General features: G+C 56.4%; 1 protein-coding gene across 4 annotated transcripts in view; it reads right to left on the reverse strand.

The window, feature by feature from the left end:
• KCNAB2 (potassium voltage-gated channel subfamily A regulatory beta subunit 2) overlaps window positions 1-26,772 on the reverse strand; it is a 96,843-nt gene that overhangs the window by 29,012 nt on the left and 41,059 nt on the right. For 3 of the 4 annotated variants that reach the window (XM_060141620.1, XM_060141621.1, XM_060141622.1), the window contains exon 3: window positions 25,607-25,648. The exons of the other annotated variant lie outside the window; for it this stretch is intronic. In XM_060141620.1, coding sequence (XP_059997603.1) covers window positions 25,607-25,648 — 42 coding nt within the window. The remainder of the gene's footprint in view (window positions 1-25,606; window positions 25,649-26,772) is intronic. 4 annotated transcript variants of the gene reach the window in all.

A 26,772-nucleotide genomic window follows, 5' to 3' on the forward strand; every position in this document is an offset into this window, starting at 1 on the left:
CAACAGGCTTTAAACGTTACCGCGTTAGAAAGGGAACTGAAGTTTCCCCTTGTTTTTTTCCCCCTATAAATCAGTGAAATACTCTACTAGTGCCCTCAGCATTGCTTGCGTATTCCGACCCAGAGACACGTGGTTTGTGACCCTAGAAAGAGACACGATTCGTAACTATGTGAGGTGATGGATGTTAACTAAACTGACCGTGGTGATTGTTTCACAATAGGTAAATGTATCAACCCATTACGTTGTACCTTAAACTTACACAATGTTATGGGTCAACTATTTCTCAGAAATAAAAACTGGGAAAAAATACTGAGAATATTCCTGATTTACCTTCAGATTTGCTATGAGAGATTTCAAATACAATATGCATGAAATTCAAGGGCCGAGTAGACACACACATTCTTCAAAAGTTTTCTTATAAAGTTTAAACCATGCTTGGATTGATGTCGCTTGCTAAGCAGAGAGTAAACTTGTGTATTCTCGTGTTTAAGGAAATTGGAGTTCAAAAGGAATTAAAAAAGAAAGAGAGAAAAGCACAATGAGTTCACCAACAGACCCTGCATCAGGCCAGCTCCATGTAGCAGATTAGGTAAATTTTCTCACACTGGCTAGAAGATGCTTGTGGTGAGAAATTAGAACGTTGTTTATGAGCAGTCTGGTAATGGAGCAAAAAGGACTAAAAGTTGAAATCAGTGGTCTTAACAATTTTGGGGTCACAGACCCCTTTGAGACACTCCTTGCCTGGAAATGCTCACAGACACAAAAACCTTCAGAACCTTGTTTGCAATGCCCAGGCATTCGAAGGCCTGGGTACGTGGTCTAGGTGAATCCGGTGCCGGAAGGGAGGCTGAGCCCCTGCCTCTGCAAAACCACCGCCCGTGCGTGATGGTGGGGGAACAATTTCCTGGTGAGGCTCTGTTGAAGGTCAAGTTCTAGGCATGTCCTCCTGCAACTGCCCTTTATCACAGTGGAACCAAGTGCTGTCACGAGCTGCGTGTTCAGGGGAAGGGCAGCTTTAGCAGCAGACAGGTGAGGACGCAGGACAGCAGCTGAGCCCCCCAGTGCCTGTGCCTGAGGAGAGGTGACACCCCTCGCCCACCAGAAGGGGCTCCGAGTTTCCTCGAACGGGACGTAGAGTGTTGGGCGATGCAGCTGCAGCTCCACCCACCGCCCACAGGAATAATTTAGCAAAACTAGGACACCCAGCGATGCTGCAATTACCCCGCTCGAGTTGTTTCCCTGTTAAAATGATGGTATTAGTTCTGCCATCCGCTGCCAGGCCTCGGGAGAAGGAACGAGAAGGGACAGGGAGCTCAGGGCTGGGAGCTTTAGAAATACGGCAGCTTAGGGGGGGTGGGCAGAGCTCAGCCGATCACAGCCGCGGGTGGACCAGGGCTGGTGACACGCTGCCACTCGAAACTTTCAACACGCGAAGATCGTTTCCTATAGCTTTTCCTCCCCTAATTAAAACCTGACATCATGATAAACTAGTTGGCTAAATCTCTCGACCCCAATAACGTTAGTCTTTATTAATTTGCCTCATGTCCCTCCTGGGGTCTGGAAAAATGGCTAATGAGGGCTCAGGGATTTAACCTTTGCTGGAGGAAGACAGCTGACGCCCATCACGCAGCCCCCCGACGCGCTGCATCCCTAAACACTGCACCTCAGACTCCGGGCAATTACAAGTCCTGTAAAAATAGCTGCTCAGGGCCTTTAGCTTCAGCCTTCCAGGCGGAGGACAAAAATATGATCAGGTGATGGAAGGCAACTGGGTCTTGGTGAGCTGGCTTGACGGACAGGGTTGTCAGGGCATTTTCTGGTTGGTTGTCACCCTGCGGGGGATTATCTGTTTTCAGCCCCCAGGCTCCAGGCTCCCTGAGGACAGGCCTGGACTTCCGGGTCTTTGCTATCAGATTGTAGCTGGCAGCTGCAGGGTCCCAGGGGTGCTTGTTGGTGTAACGTGGGGCTGAGAAGTCCAGGCCCTGGGGCCAGACCCTCAGGATCAAATGCTGGTCCCTCTCCTTGCTCACGGGGCTTGGTGTACCCCTTCCCCCGCACTGAGCACCCCTGGCAAGAATGTGGCACCCTGGTGCAGGCCACACACCTTCAGCGTCACTGTGAAGGGCTAGCTGCTGAAGGAGGTGGTCAGAATTAGGGCAGATCTGGATCAGGTCCCCTGCAGCTCCTAGCTGCACGCACCCTGGCTGTGGCCCTGGGATAGTCATTATGGGGCAACCCCATGAGACAGCTACCCCAAGGCAGGCACCTCCTGCTCAGCGAGGGGATCCAGTGGTTTGGATTCTGGCTCCCATTTCAGCTGATATGAACTTACAAATCCTACAGGGAAATGAACCCACCTTCCTCCTGCCGCTGCCAAGAAAAGCTCCCCGGGCCCTGCCATGTGTAAGGACAGGCGGGGGTGCCCCAGTGTGGAGGAGCTGGGGCTGGGATCTGAACCCACTTCCTCAGACTGCAAACCCTCTGGCCCAACGACCACCTCCCTTTACTGCCTGTCTTGCCCTCCCTGCCTCCACATGTGCCACACGCACACACGTGCACATGCATGCACCCACACACAGGTGCACACACAGACGCACACACGGAGACGCACACACGGAGATGCGCGCGCACACACAGGTGCACACACACAGATGCACACGTGGAGATGCGCACACACACACAGGTGCACACACGGAGACGTGCACACACACACAGGTGCACACACGGAGACACACACAGAGATGCGCACTCACACATAGGTGCACACACAGATGCACACATGGAGAGATGCGCACACACAGGTGCACACACAGACGCATGCACGGAGAGATGCACACACACACAGGTGTACACACAAATGCACACATGGAGGGCTGCACACTCACAGGTACACACACGGACATGCACACACAGAGATGTGCACACACAGGTGCACACACGGAGAGATGTGTGCTCACAGACACACACACAAATGCACAGAGATGTGGACACACAGGTGCACACACGGAGAGATGCACAGTCACAGGTGCACACACACAGATGCACACACACTGGTGCTCACACACAGAGGCACACACGGAGAGATGCACACACACAGACACACACACAGACGCACACACAGACGCACACACACAGACGCACACACGGAGAGATGCACACACACAGATGCACACACGGAGAGATGCACACACAAGGTGCACACACGGAGAGATGCACAGTCACAGGTGCACACACACAGAGGCATACAGTTATCTTAAGCCCTCAGGCTCCTTGACATATCTAATCCTCAGTGGATCTTAGGAGCTTGGGAGGGAAATCATGTCAATAGCCACATTTTCCATTTACAGAGTGCTTCGTATTTTTGGAAATGGTCTCACTTGTACTAACTCCTTTGATATCCTAGGACTGACTTAAAAGTCCCAGCGGATAACACGAATCTAAACTAAAAAATAGATTCTGTTTACTCTTAGCCTTTGATTCCCACTGAACCAAAGATATAAACCACCAGAGCTTCTAGAAGAGAGAATTCTGCTCTGGACTGTCCTCAGTGAATTTAGAGAATGGGAACAAAAGGCTTGTACCCCAGAGGCCCATAAAAGAACGTCAAATGTCCCCCAAGGACCAGGGAAGGAAAGGATACGGGTGGAGACGCAGAAGGACCCAGTTATTCCAGAATTCGTCTCAAGGACGCCTGGGACTTATGACACGGCTCCTTCACATGAGGTCCAACTTCTGGGCATTGGTTTTGTTTCAAGCCACACTGCTCAGCTGTTAAAGATTCATTCTCTCAATACTTTTCAAGTTGGCACCAACACCAGCTAGAAACCCAGACATTCTCCTCAAACACAACCAGACTCTTCTGGGGCTTTTTCTGAGGCTGGCCTGTGAGATCTGAGTCACTGAGAGCAGAGTTGGGAACCAGGGACCTAACGTAGCTTTTCCAGCTCATGCAGACGGTTTGTTGTAAGAACTCCCCTTTCCCCAACGATACCATTCTCGAAGCGCTAAAGGCTCTCAGTGAAGAGAAACTCATGAGTGAGAAAGGCTAGACCTCTAGCCTGGTGACCCACAACCCTGCCCTCGCAGAGCCTCGGTACAAAGCCAGCCCTCCTCTTCCACGTGGGTACGTCCACCGGGCACCCAAGCAAGGCCCTGGACGGAGCAAGGGGGGCATGCAAGGAACAGCAGGAAGGCCCCTGCCCCCTGACACGGGTGCTTTGCACGCTCTCTACGTACTAGTCATGGCGAGCGTACCCAGAGTAGGTGGGGACTGGCCGAAGCAGAGGGACACACGGCAGCCTGGACTGAGCCCTTAGCAGGGAGCCCCGGCTGCGGCTCTGTGACCTGTGGAGCATCAGCCCTGCCTGCAGAGGAGCCCAGGCCTGGGGTCGGGCTCAGTTGCGGGGGGGAAGATCTAATTCCATCACATGGTTCACCCAGTATCCCTGACTATTAAACTGAGGTCTGTCAAGGTGGCTTGGCTGCAAAGGCATCAGACCACCCACGGGGCATCTTTGGGGCCTGTGTGCCCAGGGGGAGGGCAGGGGTCTGTGGCCGGTGCCACGGGGTTCCCAGAAAGAGGAAGCTTTACCTGGCGTCCAATATGGGGGGGGCGCTCAGCTATAGTGAGCCCTCCCGAGAAAAGAAACAAACGAGCAGAAGGAAAGAAAGGCATCATCCTCCCCTGCAGCCTGACCCTGAGCCTTGATTTTATTCTTCCCCGCATCTGCAAAGCTCCCCCAGACGGGGGTGGGAGGGCAGCCCCCACCCCGCACAGCCGCCCCGCGCCGCGTACCTACACTTCATCCCGGGGTGCACCACGCTGGCCTCGCCTGTGCTCAGGAGGCTCTGCACCGACAGCTGTCCCAGGCTCCGGGCCACCATGGCCACCGCGCGGAAATGGCTGCGGGAGCCCAGGCTGGGGCTGCTGGCTGCCGGCCGGCCCAGACGCTCCTCGGGGCCCCGGCCCTTGAGGCCATGCTCCGAGCACACGAAGGACACCTGCATGTTTCCGGCGCTCAGCTCCTGGCCACGTCCCCCCTCCTTCCGGGCTCTGAAGTCACCTGCCCCTGGAAGCCCTGCTCCGCCTGGGACAAGACTTTATCCCAGAAGGTGAAGAAGCCACCAGGCGTTGCTTCAGGAGTGCAGATTTCTGACGCAGAAAAGCCTGTGCGCTCTCCGGGGGAAGGGGGTGAAATTTCCAGAAACGTGCTAGAAAAGACCTGATCAGATAGAACTCAGAAATCGAGGGGTGGGGAGGAGGCCATGGCCTCTCCCTTCTCTGCGGGTCCTTCCTCTGCCCTACCCTGGTCTGACTCTGTCCGTCCGAGCCCCCAGCCCAGCTGTGTTCGGCAGGGCTGGGCTGCCAGTAACTCACGACCAATGAGCGGCACTGCTGTCCCCTGACAGCAGGAGGAAGAGGGAGGGCGCCTCCCGTCAGGGTGGCAGCCCAGGGCTCCGGGGAGCAGCTGCTTCTCCAGGCTTCCCCGAGTCCCTTGGAGGGAGCCTGGCGTCCACCCCTGGCTCTGCGCACTGTGGCTCTTGGGACTCCCACCGAGTTATCGAGGTGACCGGCGAGAGGCATGGGAGGTGCAGGAGGTGACTCGTTCTTAACGAGGCGGATGCACAAGCCGCCCGATTGCCCTGGCCGATCCCCCCGGGAGGTCGGCGCTGGTGCTCCAGGCTAACAGCTGCTCAGCCGCGACTGCACAAGGGAGGCACTGCAGCCAGGTGGACAGCTGAGCGTGCAGGCAGCTGGCCTGGCCAGCTCTGTCCCCTGGTGGTTCCCGCCCAGGAAAGTGGGGCTGCCACCAAGGTTCAGCACAAGAAGTCCGATCACCAGAAATCTGGAGGAGAGAGGACCATTCTGTCTAGGTGGTAATGACGCAGGTGACGTTAGGAAAGAAGCCCGGGGTCAAGGGGCCAGAGACCCGAGAAGCTCCAGCACTCCACACGGTACTTAGCTCTTGGCACGTGCTCAATAAATACTTCTGGAGTGAATGAATGAATGGATGGATGGATGAATGGGTGAATGAATTGATGAATGAAGAGCCCCCTGCTTTACCCCATCCTCCTTTCCCACACTCATGGGATCAGGATGAAGACAGAACAAAGCTCACGGGTTTCCTGAGACCCAGAGAGATGCCCCCGTTGGCAGGAAGGGCTGGCTTTGCCCTCTGACCCCGAGCATGCCACTGTCACTCTGCAGGGTGGCCCTGGCCAAAGCTGCATTTTGGATCTCATCTTGCCCTGCGGGAAGGGCTGAGAAAGTGTGGTGGATGGGAGGCAGATGGTCAGGGGTCTAGCTCAGGCTCTGCTGCTAATTCGCTGTGTGATCCCAGGCGGGTGTCTTGCTTTCTCTGGGTCCCTGGGTGTCCACTGCCAGAATAAGGCGGCTGGCCTGAGGACCACGCTGTCCCTCCCAGCTTGGCTCTGCAGGAACCTTCCACACCTGCTGGCTGTCCACCCTGTGCTCTGACGGGACCCAGAGAGGAATCCACGCAGAGATGGTCACAGTAGATGGTGGCTGAACTTGCTCTCAGCTCTGGCCCTGCCTTCTTGGCACAGAAGTTAAGAATAAAACCTTGTTCCAGTCCCAGCCTCCCTGCGCCTGAGCTGGGCAGCCTTGGGTAAGTGACCCCCTCTCCGAGCCTCAGGGCTCTTGCGTCCAACGCAGGTCGCAAAGGCATGGCCAGATCACGCCTGCAAAGCACTCACACAGGGGTCCAGTCCTTGGGAAGCACTCCCACGGTCCCTCGGCAGAAGGGAGTGGCTTTCTGGCCGTGGAGTCGGGATAGACCCCTGTGTGAGGCCCTCCCCCATCCCCACCAGTAAGAATACCCCTTCTGTCCTCCCCGTGGCCTGACTCGGCAGCAGGGACCACCCATGAGGGGGGGACCTGGACTCGGGGATAGAGGCCTGGGGAGGGCAGAGCTGGTGCCTTTGCCCGGGGGCCCTGGCAGCTCACAGACGCTACGTGTGGAGGCCAGTGGGGTCCCTCAGGACCCACAGGCCGGCTCTGCCTTTCCTCTTCCACCTGCCCGTAAAAACCTCGGGGCCTGGCTGGCCTGGGTCCCTGAGCTCAGGGTAGGGTGGGGCCCTCCTGAGCCCAATGGGTGGGTGGGGGGATGGGAAGGAGGAAGGACAGCCTGCGGTGCTGGCCCTTCCACCTGCTGGAACCTCGCACTTGAAGACAGCAGGTCTTGACCCCAGGAAGCCCACAGGCCTGCCAAAGAGGCTGCAGGTGGCAAAGACTCTGTCTTTCGCTCCTCCCCAGGCTCGTGGAGCTCATGCCCACGGCAGGGATGCTCCACACCTGACCAGGATGCTAGAGGAGCTTGTTGCAAATGCAGATTCCTGGGCCCCAGCCACGACTACTGAATCGGTAGCTCCGGGGCTGGGCCTGGGAAGCTGTGTTTTTATCAGGAGCTTTTTTTTTTTTTTTTTCCGATACGCGGGCCTCTCTCTCTCTCACTGTTGTGGCCTCTCGTGTTGTGGAGCACAGGCTCCGGACACGCAGGCTCAGCAGCCATGGCTCACAGGCCCAGCCGCTCCGCGGCATGTGGGATCCTCCCAGACCGGGGCACGAACCCGTGTCCCCTGCATCGGCAGGCGGACTCTCAACCACTGCGCCACCAGGGAAGCCCCTATCAGGAGCTTTGAGTGGTGCTGTGCGCTGGCTGAGAGGATGTGGAAATCCCCTACTTCATTCCACCTTCCACTGTTCTCTGTTCTCTGGCAAACTGTCAGATCCTACAAGGGCTCGCATCTTACTATTCCTCCGGGGCTGCTCTTAACCAGATGGTGTGCTTTAAGCTTGAAGAGAGATCCACAAAAACTTAGTCACCACAGTGTGTAAAAGGTCACCCGCCTCACCCCCAATCCAGCAATTCCACTCCTAGGTATGTACCCAGAGAACGAAAAACTTACGCCCACACGAAAACTTGAACACATTATGTCCACAGCAGCATTACTCATCACAGCCCCAAAATGCAAGCAATCCGAATGTCCATCAACTGACGAATGGATAAAAGAAATGTGGTCTATAGCCACCCAGCAGAGCGTTACTCAGCCACACCAAGGAATGAAGTACTGATACGTTCTACGACATGATGACCCTGCAAAATCATGCTGAGAGAAAGAGACCAGTCACAAAAGGTCACATATTGTATGATTCCATTCATATGAAATGTTCAGAACAGGCAAATCCACAGAGACAGAAAGTAGATTAGTGGTTGCTGGGGGCTGGGGGGAGTGGGGAGTCAGGGAACGATAGCTAATGTGGGCGCAGTATTTCTTTTTGGGGTGATGAAAATGTTCTAAAAAATGGGTGACTTTTGGACAACCGTTTGTACTAAAACCATTAAATTGGATGCTTTAAATGGGTGTATTTACCAAAAAAAAAAAAAAAATGTCAATGACCTCAAAAGTCTCTGGGCCTGGGCTTCTCTGGTCGCGCAGTGGTTGAGAGTCCGCCTGCCGATGCAGGGGACACGGGTTCGTGCCCCGGTCCGGGAAGATCCCACATGCCGCGGAGCGGCTGGGCCCGTGAGCCATGGCCGCTGGGCCTGCGCGTCCGGAGCCTGTGCTGCGCAACGGGAGAGGCCACAACAGTGAGAGGCCCGCGTACCGCAAAAAAAAAAAAAGTCTCTGGGCCTGCACTCTTGCTGTGCCCTGTGGGAGTGCCCTTCCTGTTTCTCTGCTTTTGAAATCCTTGTCAACCTCTCTGGCATCAGCTGAGATAGTACATGCAGTGCGAAGCAGTCCCCCGCCCCCCGCAAGCACCAGTAACCTTTCCTTCCTCCCAGTGTCGCCAACCTCAGCCTCCCCAGTGACACTAGGGGCCTGGGAGCCACAGCAGGAAGCAGCCCTCCCAGACTTCGGCAGCAGTCAAGCCTTCACTCTCGCAGGACCTCCTGGGCCTGGCCTGGTGGTAGAGTCCCCAGCCCCGACTCCATCCCACTGTAACGTGTTGCGGGGATGATGGGAATGGACATCTGACCTCAGAACCCGCCCAGGGAATCCAGGACAAAGGTGTCTCTGGGTCCAGCGGAGAACTGCCAAGAGGGGAAGTCGGGTAGGTGGGTTTTCACAGCTGGCGAGAGTCTGTAACTTTTCATGTGCCCCAGACGGCGGTCACAACTCATAATATTCTTAGAAAATCACAAGCACTAGACAAGGATGGAAAGCTGAAAGCTTAAGAGCTTGACCCGAACTTGCCACAGTAAAATGTCACCCCCAAAGGGTCTCTCCTTTCAAACACGTTTGGGTGGAGAAGTGAGTCCCAGACACGGGCTGGTCGACTTGAAATGGGCTTTGGGCAGAAACATCGAGTGTGGATGGCTGGTTTTGATCCACAGCAGATTCTGGGTTTTTTTCTGCCTCTCCAGTACCCGCTCTTGTTAAAACAAAGCAGCTCGTTCCTGCTGTGGTTCATCAGAGGGGCAGCCGCCCCAATGAAAAGCTCTGCCGTGTCCACAGAGCGCCGCCAAAGAGAGCTTCTCGGGACAGAAGCTTCCTGTGTGGTGCCTGCTATCCACCCCCCACCTGTCCCAGTGAGGGATGGGGAGATAACCAAGCTGGGGCCCGGCCAGATCCTTCCCCCAAGACAGTGACAGGTTCACAGTAGGAGGGGACAGGACCCTCCCTGCACAGAATGAGGCCCGTGGAAGCCTCAAGGCCTGGAGTAGAAGTTTTAGAGATGGCTTTTAAATTTTGGGGGGGGCGTGCCCCTCGATTGGACCCGGCGGGCCCTCAGCAGTGAAAGTGGGGAGTCCTAACCACTGGACCACCACGGAATTCCCTAAAGATGGCTTTTCAAAACACGGACCGCAGCAGCAGCTCAGGAATGAGGACGAGCCTCGGCTGTGCCCTGCAGAGGCCTGGGTGCCTCCCCTGTATCAGTAAGGCTGCCCCAACTGTGCTGTGTCTTGATTTGTACTCAACAGTGACTTCCTGCCCAAGGCGGGGGCAGCTGCTGAAGAGTTGGGGGCCACCCTGATGGAGCAGTGGGATGGGAGGTCCTTGGCCCCTGAGGTTTCTGAGAGCAAAGGGTGGCAGACCGGTGGCCTTCCTGGAGGAGGTGTCCTCTGGTACGTGAGAGCGGAAGCCCCCTTGGGAGCTCAGTGCTGTGGCTGTGCTTCCTTTGGGAGCTCACGCCCCAGTCACGCCCAGCGTTACCCGCCCTAAAAGGCAGGAAGGCGGGTCAGCCGTGAATTGGCCCCTCTTGCTTCTTAGCTGCTGCCCTGTACTAAGTGGCTGTACCCGGGCCAGAGTAAGCGCTTCCTGCACCTTTTCTCTTTTCATCCTTAGAAGCACCTCGGAGGCATAACAACAGCGACGACGGCCACAGCGCTAACACTTACGCGGTGCCCGCTGCGCCCCAGCCATCGTGCCGAGCGCTTTGCGAGCAGCTCACTGAGTTCCCACCACAGCCTTCAGCTGGGCCCTGTGATGCTCCCGTTCACTGGACGACACCGAGGCACAGAGAGGTCAAGGGAGGGAGACTAACGCTGGGCCCGCCCTCATTTCACAGCGGAGGCTCCTGCTCTCAGACCCCCAGATTAAAGGGTGAGGGTGGGGACGCTGCCTGGCCCCATCTGCAGGTCTGACTGAGCTGTGCTGACCCCCGCCTTTCCAGGTGGACGGCAGAGAGCCAGTCAGCCAGGGTTCCTGTCCTTGCCCAATCAGAGGAGCCTCTTGGGGGCGGATCCCCCAAATCTCTGGGCAGGGCCTGAGGATCCGTGTTGCTAACAGGTGACCCCCAGATTCCCGCTGCCAGGAGGGCCTGGGAGACACTGAGTTGTGCTGTGCGTTGGTTACAAAGCCACGCACCAGCAGTTGTGTTAGGATCGCTCAGCCCTTCCCGTCCCTGCCCGACACAGGGGAGGGAGAAGCTGTGATGCCCCTGTAAAGGCAGGGGAGCTGGGGCGGGAGGCCCAGGACCTGCAGAGGGATGGGTGGCTGTCTCCAGGCCTGGGACCGCCGCTGGGCCCCAGCACGGTGGCCACTGCCAGCAGAAGCAGACCCAGTACGAATGCAGGCCATGGGTGGCTGACACCACGGTCCTGGGCCGGCCCTCCACGGGGGCCCACGCGGGACCCCCGGATCATTGCACGGCAGCTCGTCCTGAGTGACGGGCTCGTCTCGCCACTTCCCTCCCCACTCCCTTCCCATCTGCTTTCCAGGTGCTATTGTTTCCGCCCATGAGATTCCAAGACTGGGGTTTCTCTCCCACCAGGAGCCAAGCCGGGAGCCCTAAGTTCCGTCACTATCGCCTTTAGTCCTCAGCACACTTCTGTGAGGAAGTGACTATAGTCTCTGCTTTCCAGATGGGGACGCTGAGACACAGAGAGGCCAGGTGACTTGTCTAAGTTCATACAGGTACCGGCGGGGGAGCCAGGATTCCCCTCACGATACTCAGCGATGTCCCTGCAGGCTCAGGACTTGAGTCAGCTCTTGGGACCCGCTGTGGGTTGATATGTGACCCCAAAGAGACATGTTCAAGTCCTAACTCCCGGCACCTGTGAACGTGACCTCGTCTGGAAATAGGATCTTTGTAGATATTATTACGTGAAGATTGAGTTCCTGCTGGATTGGGGGTGAACCCTGAATTCAATGACTGCTGTATTTATAAGGAGATGGAGATCTGGAGACAGACAGAGATGCACAGAGGGAAAACAGTCACTTGAAGATGGAGGCAGAGATTGGAGTGATGTGTCTACAGGCAAAGAAAGCCAAGGAGACACGGATGTAGAAAGCAAACCTATGGCTGCCGGGGGAAAAGGACGGGGGAGGGATAAATTGGGAGATTGGGCTTGATATATATACACTGCTATATACAAAATAGATAATTAATAAAGACCTACTGTATAGCACAGGGAACTCTACTCAATACTCTGTAATGAGCTATGTGGGAAAGAATCTAAAAAAGAGTGGATATAAGTAGATGTATAACTGAGTCAATTTGCGCTACACCTGAAACTAACACAGCATTGTGAATCAACTATACTCCAGTGAAAAAGAAGAAAGAAAAAGAAAGCCAAGGAAGGATGTTTCCCTGCAGCCTTCAGAGAGTGTGACCCTGCTGACCCCAGGTCTAGACTTCCGGGTTCTGGACCATGAGAGAATAGACAGCTGTTGTTCTGGGCACTGCGTTGTGTTACGGCAGCCCCAGGACACTGATATGGGACTGTCTCAAGGTGGACCGGCCCCCCGCTTGGCCGCCTGCACTGCTCCACCCACCGTCCCTCTCTGGACTCTGTTCTTCCTCCTTTTCCCACCCATCCTTTAAGACACATCTGGGTTCCCAGCTCTTCCAGGAAGTCTTCCCTGACTGACCTCCTGTGAATAAATGAGCAACTGGAGAGTCTGTTCGATGAACTTGACCACGAATCAAATACTGCCCGTGATTCCTGTAGGAGGCTCGTGGTAAGAGGCTACGATCTAGAGGCAAAAACCACAGGCACGCAGGACGGCCCGCCCTACCAGAAGCTCACGACCAAGGCTCATTGCCCGGGGCTCCCCGCCCTCCAGGCTGCATCAGGGAGTCTCAGACACAGCTTCCAGTCCTGCTGCCAAGGAAGCAGCAGGAAGGAGACGTACTTTACAGGGGAATATTCTGAAAAGTGGGTTAAGACCAAGGCCGCATAATGCCACCCAGGCAATACTTACAGAGGCTCGAAATGTTCTAGGTGCTGGGAACAGACAGAGGCTGTGCTCTCAGTGGGGTGCAGATGGGCAAAAACAAGGTAAGAGAGACAGGACAGTGGGCTTGAGGATGACTCACTGGGCATTTATTTAGACTGGGTGGTGCGGAAAGTCTCTTTGAGGCCAAAGATGTGCTGATGGGAGCCTTGTGAAAATCTGCAGGACACACCTTCCAGGGGAGGGAATAGAATGTGCAAGGACCCTGAGGATGCAATGAGCTTGCATGTTTGAGATATGGAAGGAAGGAAGGAAGGAAGGAAGGGCCGCGCATGGTGGGAACTTTGGGTTCATCCCCGACGCCGTGGGTAGCGGACAAGGAGCACACCTGAACCAGGCCCGGCGCCCGACTGGCACTGCCTGGGCCCAGGTCACAGCCTCTGGCCGGCCTGTGACCACAGCTGCTGCCCTGTCTCAGGCCACATCTCCAGACCCTCCATCACTACAGCCAGGTGGACATGGGGAAGGGGAGCTTACACAGGGACTGTGTAGATTTAAAAATTCCGTGCATTTTTTTCTTTTAAACAGCAAGAGTTGAGGACAGTTAAAAACAAAAAATGGGAAAAGTTAACAAGAAAGCCTTTTCCCGCAGCTGCAGGCTCAGGTCGGCTGATACGGTGTCTGGGCCCGAGGTACGTCGTCGCCTTGCTCCACGGAGCAGCACTTATCTGGAGGCTTTATCTTTTTTATATTAATATTTAAGACCAGGTTTAGCTGAGTCCCAGCCCAGCTGCTGCCGGGAACATTAACCGCGGAACGGCATCTATCTGGGATCTTTAATAACCCTTGGTCGTGGTTTCCGAGGCCCTCTTCCCAGTTAACCGAAACCCCTGGAGGCAGCAAGATGAAATCCACCAGATAAAGGGCGGCCCTACGGGGGCGACGTCTGGCCCATCAAATGCTAAAGGCTCAAGTGGTTTTCTTTTCAGCTCTGCTCCTTGGGAAGCAGGTTTCCCCAGGGTGTTTCAGCCCCACAGTTAGTCTAGCATGTTTCAGATGGGACACAGACCTTTTCCTTGGGGTGTCAGGCAAATAAGAGATTTGTTCCAGTACTCACACCCCCCGGCTGTGTTCGGGTCCTGGGGCTGCCATGACAAAGTTCCACGAACTGGGGGGCTTCAAGCAACAGAACCTGGCTCTCTCACAGCTCCGGGGAACAGAAGGCTGCAATCTGGGTGTGGGCAGGGCTGCGCTCTCTCTGAAGCCTCCAGGGGAGGATCCATCCTGGCCTCCGCCAGCTTCTGGTGGCCGTGGTTCCTTGGCTTGTGGCCGCGTCCCTCCCACTGCTGCCTCCACCACCAAAGGGCCTCTTCCCTATGCGTCTTCACTGGGCCTTCTTATTAGGACACCATGCGCTGGATTTAGGGCCCACCCTATTCCGGTGTGAGCTCATCTTAAGTAATTACATCTGCACAGAGCCTATTACCAAATAGCTTCACATTCTACGGTTCTGGGTAGATGAAATTTGGGGGGACAAAATTCACCCCAGCGCCCCCTCCATTACAAACGGTATCCACACCCGAGGGAGGTGAGGTCTCCCTGGGACGGGGGACGGGCTCCGGCCCCCCTGCCCCCCCCCCCCCGCCTCACCTCTACTTGCCTTCCTCGCTCTGGCCCTGGGCCTTTTCTCCTCACATGTGCCCCTGTCCCCTTGGACTGGAAAGTTCTTCTCCATGTCTTCAACTGGTCCTCCTTTCACATGGCTGGCTTCTCAGCTGCCCCTGGCCTCCCTGACTCTCTTAGGCATTTACTTGCTTTTTCTCTGCCATCCCCCAGCAGGATGTAATGTCCAATGGGGTGGGGAGGGACCTTGTCTGTCGTGTTCCTGCAGCATCTGGCAAGCCTGTTGCCTGGAGCCAAGTAGATAGATCTTGAGTAAACATTTGCTGAATTAATGAAAAGTATCAATGACTTGCCAAAAAAAGAAAAAATGCGGGGACTTCCCTGGTGGCCCAGTGGTTAAGAATCCGCCTTCCAGTGCAGGGGGTGCAGGTTTGATCCCTGGTCAGGGAGCTCAGATCCCACACGCCTCAAGGCCAAAAAAATCAAAACATAAATCAGAAGCGATACCGTAACAAATTCAATAAAGACTTTAAAAAACGGTCCACATCAAAAAAATCTTTAAAAAAAAAAGAAGAAAGAAAAAGAAAAAATGCAGACCCTCATCTCCTTCTTGAGAAATTTCCGTCAGAATCAGGAGATCCTCGAGGCCAAACTAGCTGACCCTTTGTCCTTCCTTTACAACTGGATTTATAATGCAAAGCCTTAAGAATCCTGCCATCTAATGGACTCAGGGCAGAAGTGCTTTATATCTTTAAATGACAACCTCATGCTGAAGATCCAAACACTTGTCCACAGGAGAAAATGTTACAGCAACAGGGCTGGTCTCTGTTCTTCTCTCCAGAGAACAGTCAGATAACCCCTGGGGCCTGCGTTAGATGGAAACCAAATCAGATATAGGACACCCACTTAAATCTGGACTTGAGATAAACAATGAATAACTTCTGCTATTACATCCCGATGATGGCATAAACTGGTTGTTTATTTGAAATTCAAATTTAACTGGGCGTTCTATATTTTTATTTGCTAAATCTGGCAACAGTCCATAGACTAGGTGGGTGGGTGGGGTCCCTTCTGGCCAACTGGCTCTGGCCAGGACTTGTCCCTGGGAGGCACAGGAAGAAAGCCTCATATATGTAACTTATCAACTCAAACGCCAGCTCTGGGGCTCCTCTGGCCACTTTCTGAGGCTTTCAGAGGAGAAAGTGGGCAGGTCAGAGCACTGTCCCAGATGCTGATTTCAGTGACAAGCGAGCTAAACAGAACGTCTTTCTGAGGTTCAGAAGAAACCCTACAGGCCCGCATCTGAGAACACAGGGACACCTACTCCACAGCCTTTGCTGGTCACAGTTACAAGCGTAGTTGCAGCAACCAATTCAGAGGCCACTTCCCATGAGGACGGCCCAATTTAAGCACATCTTGGTCCCCAGGACCTCGCACGGGTTTCTGGTGCTGGGATGGATTTGTTGGTAGAGACGATGAATTGAGGGATTTCCCCTAATTTGTGTTTAGTCAACCCCTGATAATTAATGTGTCCCAATGACACGGCAAGAAGACAAATGACATAGTATGTTTACTCCTGCGGCAAAGTTTTTTCAAGAAACCATACTCTTTTCCCATGGAGGACACACCAAACGCAGCAGAGCTTATCTCTGGAGGAAAGGACTATGCAGACTCTCATTTTCCTCTTTTATACGTTCCTATGCGGTCGGCGTTCTTTTCTTTCCTTTTTTTTTTTTTTTTTTTTTTTGCGGTACGCGGGCTTCTCACTGTTGTGGCACGGGCTCTGGACGCGCAGGCTCAGCGGCCATGGCTCACAGGCCCAGCCGCCCCGTGGCACGTGGGATCTTCCCAGACTGGGGCACGAACCTGTGTCCCCTGCATCGGCAGGTGGACTCCCAACCACTGCGCCACCAGGGAAGCCCCATTCTTTTATTTTTGGCTGTGCCACACAGCACGTGGGATCTTAGTTCCCCGAACCGGGATGGAACCCGTGCCCCCTGCAGTGGAAGCGTGGAGTCTTAACCTCTGGACCGCCAGGGAAGTCCCACGGTCAGCATTCTTAAACCCCAAGGAGTTTGCCCCAGTTGACAGTGACGCCATTACCCCGTTTCCTGGGCTGCATCCCTCTCGCAGCCCCTGCCTCGGCCCCCTCCTCGGCCAGGGGACCTCCTCCTGTCCCCGCCCAGCCCAGCCCTTACCGGTACTTCATGCCGGTGCACCGGGCGGTGCAGCTGTCCAGGGAGAGGCCGTGCATGCGCAGGAAGCTCTCCATGTTCCTGGCCTGGGCTGCTGCCCGCACTTCCCGCAGCTGCTGCAGCTCCAGCGTGCTGGCCTGGCGGACGGGGTGCAGGGCCCAGTCTGAGTGACACCTGCCGACCATACTCCTCAGGCTCTCGCTGTACGTCATGGACAACATGGTCCCACCCGGCCCGGGAGCTGCCGCTGTCCGGATGGGAAACGCCGAGTGGTGATGGGTTAGAGAGCATCCCGCCGTCCCCGGTGCCCAGGCTGGACGCTGGCCCTGGGGCTGGGGCAGGGGCTGCAGCAGGGACACGTCCTCCAGATACAGTGGCCACCAAGGGCTCTTGGCGCCTGGGGACAGGGCCTGGCCCCGGAATGTAAACACCTCTTGGCTTGAGATTCTTGGTCCTCAAAGCTGCACTGGCCGGGAACTCTGGCTGAGCCACCCCCTCTGCCCCTGCACCCATGAGGCAAGCACAGGCGAAGCTGCATTCCAGGTGGGCGATCCCCCCCCAAAATGCTCCAAATGCGAAGGGGGCAGGAGCATGCAGAGAGCCCGGCCCCCAGAGTGGAGGACTTCACGGCACCCCCTGGAGGGGTTCCCAGGGTAAAACCAATTACAGGGCCGTCCGGGGAAGCAGCATAAGCACACCTGTCGCTGAAGCAAACTCCAGTGTGATTTTGCCAGGGGACATCGCTCCCCCAGGAAGGCCCTATTTGTTGGTTCACAGCCTGGTAAAGGGAAATGTTATCCACATGTGCATTCTCTGCTTGTAGAAAGCGCCATTGCACCAGCACAGTTCTTTGGGCTCCATGCTCAAAGCAATTGTGTCACAATCCACGAGTTTTTGCAATAGAAATACTGAGCGGATGCATTTAAGGAGGGAGTGAAGTGGCGGAGGGAACAGGTTTGGAAATTGCAAAGCTTAAATGTTAAGAACCATTGCTAAATCATCATCTGAAAGGATGATTACACTTGGAAACTAAAAACGTAAATGTCCATCAATAGGAAATGGGTTATGTAAATGACGGCTCATCCACAGAATGGAAATTTATGCAGCCACGTGAGGTGTCTCCACGTGGACTGATAGGCAATGAGTCCCAGGAGACAGCATCAAGAAAGGAAAGGAGAGGGGAACACGTGTGTGCACAGAATGCTGCCCTTGTGTCAGTTCACGCACACACGTGAGTAGCTCAGTGAAGGGCCGGCATCACAGCTGTGTGTCCACATTCTGCAGCGGCTTTGATTGGGCAACACGGACACGGCCGCAGGGGCCAGGGCTGTTCTACAATCCAGGGGCTCCCCCGCCCCCCGCCCCCCACAGCTGACCAAGGGCCTCTGCCCCGGCCCAGATGCCTGCACCATGTCCCCAGAATTGTCACCGTCACCGAGGTGAGATGCGTCTTTTCAGCTGGGGTCAGCTGGACCCTGGAGCCCAGCCCGAGAACTGGAGGAACCAGCATTGTCCCCACCTCTGCCCTAAGGGAAAACAAGTTCCATTATCCCTGGGAAGGGCTGGGCAGGCTGCCCTGGGGGCTGAGGCAGCTGCAGAGTCCCTAGGGCGGAGAGGGCGTTGGGGTCGCCTGGGCTGGTCCTTCCTCAGGTGAGCTCTCCATTCCCAGTTCATATCCCCCTTTCTCCACGGCAGGTATCATCACCTGACAACGTGCTTCTGTCCTCTCTAGTCATCTTGTTTGGTGCATCTGACCCCCTGAAGGTCAGGTCCAGGAGGGCAGGGACTTTTCCATCTACTTTCACTGCTGCACCCTCAGCTACCGAAGTAGTAACTGGGTGTTTCCCTGGCCGTGCTGCCAGCACCTGGAGGGGCTGGGCTGGCCCCCTGACTCAGGCCCAGGCTTTCTGCAGGCTGCCTTCTCCTGGGCCAGGACTTGCATCACCATATCTCAGACCCACAGGGGGGCCCAGAACCTCTAGCATCCCCCAAGGGTTTGGACTAAGGTCTCTGAGGGATGCTTTTGCAGGACACGAAAATACCCACCTTCCAGGAGAATCATTCTGGGGCAGCAGAGGGGGCCCAGGCTCGGTGGGGGTGGGTGGGTTTGACCTTGGACGTGGCACCATGGATGCCCACAGGTAGCAACGCCAACTCTTCCCCTCCCCTCCAAGTGCACGCTGCCCACTACCCGTCAGGCAGATGCTTCAAAGGCGTCTGTGTGGCCTGTGTGGGGCAGAAGCAGGCCAGTCCTGGCTTCCCTGGGGGTCCGTGTTCAGAGGGAACAGCTGGGCAAGCAGCAGTTACAGGGGTGCTTCCCGAAGAGCAGGACCCACCTCAGACGTGACGGTTCCCAGCCAGGCCCAGCCAGGCTGAGATCAATAGCCATTAGAGCTTTCAAGACATGACCCGCAAAAAGCAATCCTGGTCTGGTCTGGCTCTGGAAATCTAGCCCCGGCCCCAGAGCTGCAATGACAGTGTGGCTGAGTGCCCTGCTTCTGGACACGGGCAGCCCCGTCCAGTGGGCGTGTCACCCACTCGGTGCGACCCAGGCAGGCACCTGGGCTGCTCCGAGCCTCAGTCTCCACGTCTGTGAAGTGGGATGAGCAGAGGCCTGTTGTGCAGGCTGCCTCGGGCGGCACGGGACCCGCCTGGAAAACTGGACGGGGCTGGCCTCACCGTGGGAGCAGGCCACGTGTGGGAGGTGGCCAGCAACCACGAGGTGTGGACCCTGGCACCAGTTATGATACGTGGCATGAGGACAAAATACACAAAACGGGGTGGAGGGGACATGGGTGGGCAGGCGGGGCCTCTCCAGAGGTCGCATGTGAACATGGGCCTGAGTGATTCGAGGGAGCCGTGTAGGGTGAAGTGTGGACGTTAGCCGTCGCCCCGCTCTGGTGCAGACACCCCCCTAGGGAGATGGGTGAAGTGGGTGCGGCCAGGACTTGGAGGGCGCCTCTCTGGGGCTGGGGTCCCTCCTGCCTGGGATCTCTCCGCATCTCGAGTTATAGCGGCCTTGGGAGGGGCCCCGGGGTGGGGCAGGGCCACCAGCCGCAGGGAGGGAGCCCAGAGCCTCCTGCTGGACGTGAGGGTCCTGGTGGCGCAGGGCAGCCTTGGGCCAGGGGACTCGTGGGAGGAGGGGTGGGCCGTGGGCGAGCACAGTGGCCCCTGACCTAGGGTGGAGGGTGAGGACCTGACGCCCACAAGGGGGTCTGTGACCGGAGGGCCGAGCACAGCGAGGAAGGGGCTGGGAGGCGTTCGTCCTCCTAAGGTCCTCGAGGGTGGGGGAGGAAGGACACAGAGGGACTCGACCGTCACCAATGCTGTCCAGCGGGAGAGGACAGCGTAATAAGCCAGCTTCCTCTGCAGGCGAGCAGGGCTGGGTCCCTGGGTGAGGGGCCCCTTGAAGACTCCCCTTGTTGGGGCTCCTGCCTTGGCCACCTGGCTTCCCAGCGACCCCGACCGCTCACTCCTCTTTGCCATCCTGCCCCCCCATCTCAGGAAAAATCAGCCCTCTTTAATAGCCATCACTACTTACAGAGCCTACAGGGCCCCCCCCGTGATGGGGCCTGCCTTTTGCAAATCTATTCCTGTGGACGGGGGTCTGGGGAATTCACAGGAATGAACCGCGTAACATGGAAAAATGGAAAGAGACATTAACCTCATTAAGTCCACGGGAATCGCGACCTTGCTGAAGAGACTTCCACCTGGAATGCCTGAACTGAGGTCTGTTTACTGAAAGCCACCAAAGCACGACGAGACATGGGATCCGGAAGGAATCCGGAAAGTCTCTTTGAAACGGCGACACGTGTCTCGACACCGGAGAAACCGGCCTAAGTTCCTAAAGCGGGAGCATGGAGGGCAGCGGCTCGAAATCATCCCAGAGCGCAGCTCGAAAATGCACAGCATCGCGTCAGGGCAAAAACAAAATTATTTTTGCTCTCGAAGCATCAGCAAACCAAGGCCCAAAGAAGCAGCCCCCGGCTCTCTCAGGCCTATGTTTCGAAACAGACCTTTCAGACAGCACCCAGCCTCCTGCTGCCTGCAGGAGGGGGGAAACTTGAAAATGCTGGATCTTAGTGGGGAACCCGACAGGGTACCAGCTGCAGCCCAGGTCTCCCTGGGCGGCAGAGCAGCGGGGCTGGGAAGCGAGCAGGTTCAAGCAGCAGAACGCCCACCCTCCTCCCTCCCGTGGTTACCTAGGGCTGTGGCTTTCTTTTTTTCTTTTTTTTTTTGAGGTTTTCCGCTTTGAAAACACATAGAGGGTCTAATTTCTGATCAGCTAAATGCATCCCCAAAAGCCGTCCCTGTCATTTCTGTTCCCAGGATGCTTGTTCCCCAGCAGCATCCCCCCCAAAGAAGGTAGCTGCCACTTGCCTCCTGGGGCTGAAGGGGTGAAGGGACCACTCACCTGCCTCGCTGGCGTCTGCTGGTTAAAAGGGACACAGTCTAGTTTATTAGGGTTCACAAGACGTTTAAGGAGCTGGTGCAGCAGCTCTTTCATTAGGGAGTGTCACTGCAGAACGTCAGAAGCAATTGGTGAATAAGTCCCACAAGGGTCGGGTTTGGAGGCAGCGAGTCCATTAGTCCTATTAGGGCGTCTGCATCTCAGTGAAAGAGGCTGAATTATTCACGAGCGTGCCTCTTCCCCTAAAAGCCTGGGAAGTGCGGTTCCGCGGTGCAGCCGGGCAAGGCAGCCTCCTGCGTGCTGGCTGGGAGGGGGCGCCGGCTGGGGTCCTGCCATCCCCTCGGGCGCACACCCCCTGCCTCGAGACCTGACCCTGGGAACCGCAGGTGGAGAGGCGCAAGCTGTGCTTTCCGGTATTTGAGGACGCGGGACCCAGGCTTGCGGCTGCCGTCCCACCTTGTTCTTAACTGACTGCAAGCAGGGGAGCCCGGGGCCCCACGGCACGTGACCACCGCCCACAGTGAAGGGGTTGAGGTCTGGCAAGACGCACCCTCAGCACACGCAGACGGACGCCCCACCTCCCTTCCACCGGGACGTGCCCCAGATTGTACGTCCTACACTGCCAGGACCTATAAATGGCTGGAAGGTTCCTGCAGTTTGCTATTTGGACACCACACTGCTTCTCTCTCCAGGCGGGGGCGTGGAGACCCTTCCTCACAGCCCTGACCTGAGGTTTGGAAAATGCTTTGAGGCTGAGCCCTGGGGTGATGTTATGCTGAGCCCCTGTTCCGGGTTCATGACCTCAGGGGCCCTTCGTGTCATACTAGGATCCCCCCAAAGTCTCCGCACGACGCTATCCTCTAGCTGAGACATCGTGCCGGTGCCTGTGGGATTCTAAGCTGATTAGCCCATGACAAACCTGCTAACGGGGATGGCTACAAGGGGTGGGGGGATCACTTCACCAGATCCGGAGTAGAAAGAAATGGGAGGCCGGGGGAGGGCATGGAACCGGAGGTAACTGGCAGTGGGTGATGATCTGGAAAGGCCTTCGTGATGGACTTGGGATGGTTTTTCTTTTCTTTTTTTAAAAAATTATTTATTTTGGCTGCACCACACACCTTGCAGGGTCTTAGTTCCCCGACCAGGGATCGAACCTATGCCTCCTGAAGTGGAAGCACAGAGTCCTACCCACGGGACCACCAGGGAATTCCCTGGGATGGTTTTTCTTAAAGCCTGAAGCCCACTGTCAGGTTCCATGTCACGTGTCACCCACTGGCTGGAAGTGGCCGTAGTGCCTCATTGCTGGGTGGCGGTCATCAGCCTGACGTGCTTGGAAGGAGGCTCATCTCCTTCCCCCGGGGCACCGTTCTCCTCTCATCACGTTGTCCCTCTCAGCGCCTGCACCTCAGACACCAAGCCCCGTGGACGTGGCTCCTGGTACCCTTCACTCTCTTCCTGTGGCTCCTGTGGTTCAGCCCTTCTCCATCTCTCCTGCCTCCTCGTCCAGCCTCTCCATCCCCCGTCTCACTTCCTGCTACCCGGCTTCCTTCCTGCAGCAGAGCCCTGCCCCCTGCCCTGCTCTAACACCTTCCATGGCTCCCCAGTGCCCACTGAATGCAGTACAGGCTCCTCTGCTTGGCATTCCTGGCCCTCTCTCCTCAGACTCCCAGCTGCCTCTACAGTCTGGCCTCTGTTTACTCTCCATCCTGTCCTGTCCCTGATGGCCCAGATGGTGTGACCGCTACTTCCTGTCCTCAGGGCGCCTCTCCGAGCTGTGCTCAGGCTGTCGCATCTACTGGAATGTTCTTCCTGGTTCTGTTGAATTCTGTCCAGTCTTCAAGGTCCAGCCCAAAGGCTCTATGAAGCCTTCCCTGACTCTCAGCTGGCTGTGACCCCTCCCTCCTCGGAATGCCACCAACTCTCTGGACTCTCCCATGACCCACTATTTTTTTTTTAATTTATTTTATTTTTGGCTGTATTGGGTCTCCGTTGTTGCGCGCAGGCTTTCTCTAGTTTTGGAGAGCGGGGGCTACTCTTCGTTGCGGTGTGCGGGCTTCTCATTGTCGTGGCTTCTCTTGTCGCACAGCATGGGCTCTAGGTGTGCGGGCTTCAGTAGTTGTGGCACGTGGGCTCAGTAGTTGTGGCTCGTGGGCTCTAGAGCACAGGTTCAGTAGTTATGGCGCACAGGCTTCATCGCTCCGCGGCATGTGGTATCTTCCTGGACCAGGGCTTGAACCCGTGTCCCCTGCATTGGCAGGCGGATTTTTAACCACTGTGTCACCAGGGAAGCCCCCCATGACCCACTTTGCCTCCTAGATACTGTTAGAATGATTTGGGTTCGGAGTAGATGGCACTACCGTGGCCGATCCTTCCCCCGGCCTCTGCATCACGTGACCATGAATCCTCCCATGGGTCGGGGGGGAGTATATTTTCCCCTTGACATTGGGCTTGGTCATGAGAATGCTTTGGCCAAAAGAATGAGCAGAAGTGACTGTACCAATTCTAACCGTCGGCCTTCAGAGACAGTTGTGTTTCTGCTGTTTTCTCTGGCACTTGTGCCGTGAGAAGAGGCCTGGGATGGCCCCTGGTTAGGAAGGACGGAGAGATGGTGAACACCGGTGTCCAGCCTGCAGCTCAGACACCAACTCAGCTAAGCCCAGCCTAGACGAACTGACTCCAGTCAACCCACAGGCATATGAGCAAGGAAGCAATGCTTATTGTTGCTGCCCCTGAGACTTGGGTAGTTTGTTATGCGGCCTCCTGTGTAAAAGCTGACAGGTACAGGGTCTTCCCTCCCTTATCCGTCTGTGAGCTGCTCGAGGGCAGGGCCCTGGACGCCTTTGCCCTGTTGGAGGAGGGGGTGCCACCCTGCTGGCTGACTTAAATAACCATCCAACAGCCATGCCAGTACCTGGGTGACGAGGACCCCCCACTGGGAGTGGCACCCAGTTTGCTGAACACAGACCCCACCCCCTTAGAGGTCATCACCAGAGGCCCCACAAAAGATGCCGAGTGTCTGTGGGAAGTAACCACGCTGCAGCCCCAAAAGGCAGGACAGCCAGAGCCTGTGGCATTGAACGTGGAGCTGAGAGGCTGGGGGTGGGTGGCCTTCAGACCTGGAGATTCAGTTCTCCAGCAGGGCCTGTCCACGGGGCAAGAAGACCTCACGGGGACCGGACGCGCAGCCAGAGGGGTCGCAGAGCGTAGACCACAGGGTGGATCCACGGGGTCCAGGGGGCAGCAAGGGGCATGGAGCACACGTTCACTTCGACGCGACTTACTTGGCACCTCTTACGGGACCAGCGCTTTCAGCCGGCTGGCCTGTTCCGGGGATTCTTCTGCCTGCATGTCTCAGCTCACTCCTTTCCTTCCAGGAGTGAGGCAGGCCCAGGACCTCTGAGGATGCGGCTCAAGTGCACGTTTGGTTTCAAGGATTCAGTGTGAATCCTTGTGGACGGATGGCATGCATTCATTCGGCATATCGTGTCATACATACATACACACACATATACATACATACACACATACACACACATACATACGTATATGATGATAAACACTTCATTCAGTAAGCATCTGCAAGCTCAGACCTAACTATTTCAAGCAAGACCTTATCTAGCAAAAATTCCAGTAGAATCAAAGATTCGCTCGCCCCTTTAGAGATCTTGGTAAGGGGTGAGACCTCATGGGAGGCACTGAAGCAGTGGCAAAATTAGCCTGAGGACCCAGGCCCACGGTCATGTTCGGAGGTGCCAAGGCTGTGGGAAGGAAAAAGCCACATGGAAATCCCGCGCCGACCCCAGCACCCACCGCCCGAGCGAGGTCCCCGGTGCATCGGCGATAACGGCCCCACAGCTCTGTCACCGCTGCGGGTGCACATGCCGGGGACCCAGTTCTGGACGGAGAGACCTCCCAGGCCTGGAGGCCGAGACGCACAACAGACACCAGGGCCCTGCCCCCATGAGCCATTCCGAGTGTCCAGCCCCAAAGCTGGCCGAGCTGCCCTGAGGGTTCCGTAAGCCTGGCGTGTTCTCGATGGAGGAAAACGTCAACGTAAATTCCCAGAGTTAGAGATTTTCAAGAGCATGCGTGTCTGTGGTGCACGCCCTACCCCTACAGGTTAGGAAGAGGCTGCACAGAGGGAGGAAGGGACCCGCCTGGGGGGCTTTTGCTGACGGACGTGCCTCGGGCTGGACCTCTGGGCGCCGTGTCCCTCTGGTGACAGACTCTCCCCCAGTGGACACACTGTGTTGATTTCCAACAGGAAATGCATCAGAAAGACGCCAGTGCATCCGTCCCGACCCTGGCCTGGGTCCTATCGCAGCCGCACACCCCAGAGGGCTCCGTAGGCTACAGATCAGCTCAAGTTCAGGGAAAAGAGGAGAACACTGGGCCTGGAGCATCGTTTCTCACTCTGATCACCTAAGAAGCACAAAGTTGGGATGACAGGAAAGCACTCGACCTGCTGTCTGAGGGGTGAGCTTTGAAAGGCGATCTGGCGAGAGCTCAGCTCAAATCAAAGCAAATTCTAGACGACGAGCCCACACAACGAGCCTGACTTCACGTCTTTCATCACTATGCCGTGTCGTGGCACCGAGAAGAGGACCAGAGCCTGGATCTTACGGGGGAGTTTTCATGCCCCAGAAATCACCAGCACACCCGGCCTGGACGGCACGGCTCTCCCACCCGCTGCCCTGCTTGCCGGTTGTAGGGAAAACGGAGGGCTCGTTACCTGTAAAACTGGAGCTGTCTTTTGGGGCTCCCATACCGAGTACTGCGGACAGCAATGGAGGAGAGAGAAGGAAACAGGGAGAGAAGAGAGAGAAGCCACAGTTGGCATCAACCACGCACAAGGAGGTGCCAGCCCGGGAAGCATCTCTGACGCCCGGCAGCCCCAGCCCCACCCCGCCCTCGCGGGGCTGTCGGAGGATGTGCCTGGGTACCAAGTCTCGGTGACAGCGCCACCCAGTGGCACAGGGAGGTGGAGGCCCGTTTGTTTGGGTGCCGGGCTCCTCTGTGCCTGGCCTCGGTTTGGGTTTCTTTTTTTTCTGGCCACGTGGCACGCGCGCCCGCAGGCATGTGGCATCTTAGCTCCCCCGCCAGGGATTGAACCCGCACCCCCTACAGTGGAAGGGCAGAGTCTTAACCACTGGACCGCCAGGGAAGTCCCTCTGTTTGGGTTTTCATGAAACATGCTTTTTCAGACCAACGGTTGAAAACCTTCAAACCCAGGAATGCCCATCACCCAACACGCTGGGAAGTCTGCACGTGACCATGGGGTTCTTTGTAGGACCTGGATGCAGGAGGGACGCCCCCATTCCCTGTGGTTTCCATGGACGCGCGCTGCGGCTCAGGCCCTCACAGTTATCTGAAGGTCCAGTGGCTCAAGGACTGGCGGGCCCCAGGGTTCCACTTGCGCCCAGTCCTCTGTGACAATGATGTCAGCGGCTCCCACCCCGCGCCTTCCCCATGCCCTCCCTGTGGTTCAACCTGGGCTATTTTCCAAACAGAAAGACCCAGGGCTGGATCTGGAAGCGGGCTCCACAAATAGGTCAAGGGGGCCCGGCAAGCACCCGGCTGCCCCCACCCTCCACGGGCTCCACTCAGGGCTGTAAGGCTTGGAGCCTTGCTCAGGGTGTCAGGGGAGCTGGTGGGACCACAGGGGCCCCAGGACCTGCAGTGTGTGAGATGAGAGAGATGGAAACCGGGAAGGGCCTCTGTTACCTCCCACGGACTATTTCAGAAGAGTCAGGGACAAGGCAGGGGTCTAATCCTGGCTCCATCCCACCTGGAAAACCTTGGTCTTTTTCTTTCCCATTTTGGTCTTAAAAGCCTCCTATCCTTGGAGAAAATGCTGGCTGCGTGCACCTGACAGCCCTGTGGGCTCACTCGGCCCCT

The sequence above is a fragment of the Lagenorhynchus albirostris genome, chromosome 2 (assembly GCF_949774975.1).
Source record: "Lagenorhynchus albirostris chromosome 2, mLagAlb1.1, whole genome shotgun sequence".
NCBI lineage: Eukaryota > Metazoa > Chordata > Mammalia > Artiodactyla > Delphinidae > Lagenorhynchus > Lagenorhynchus albirostris.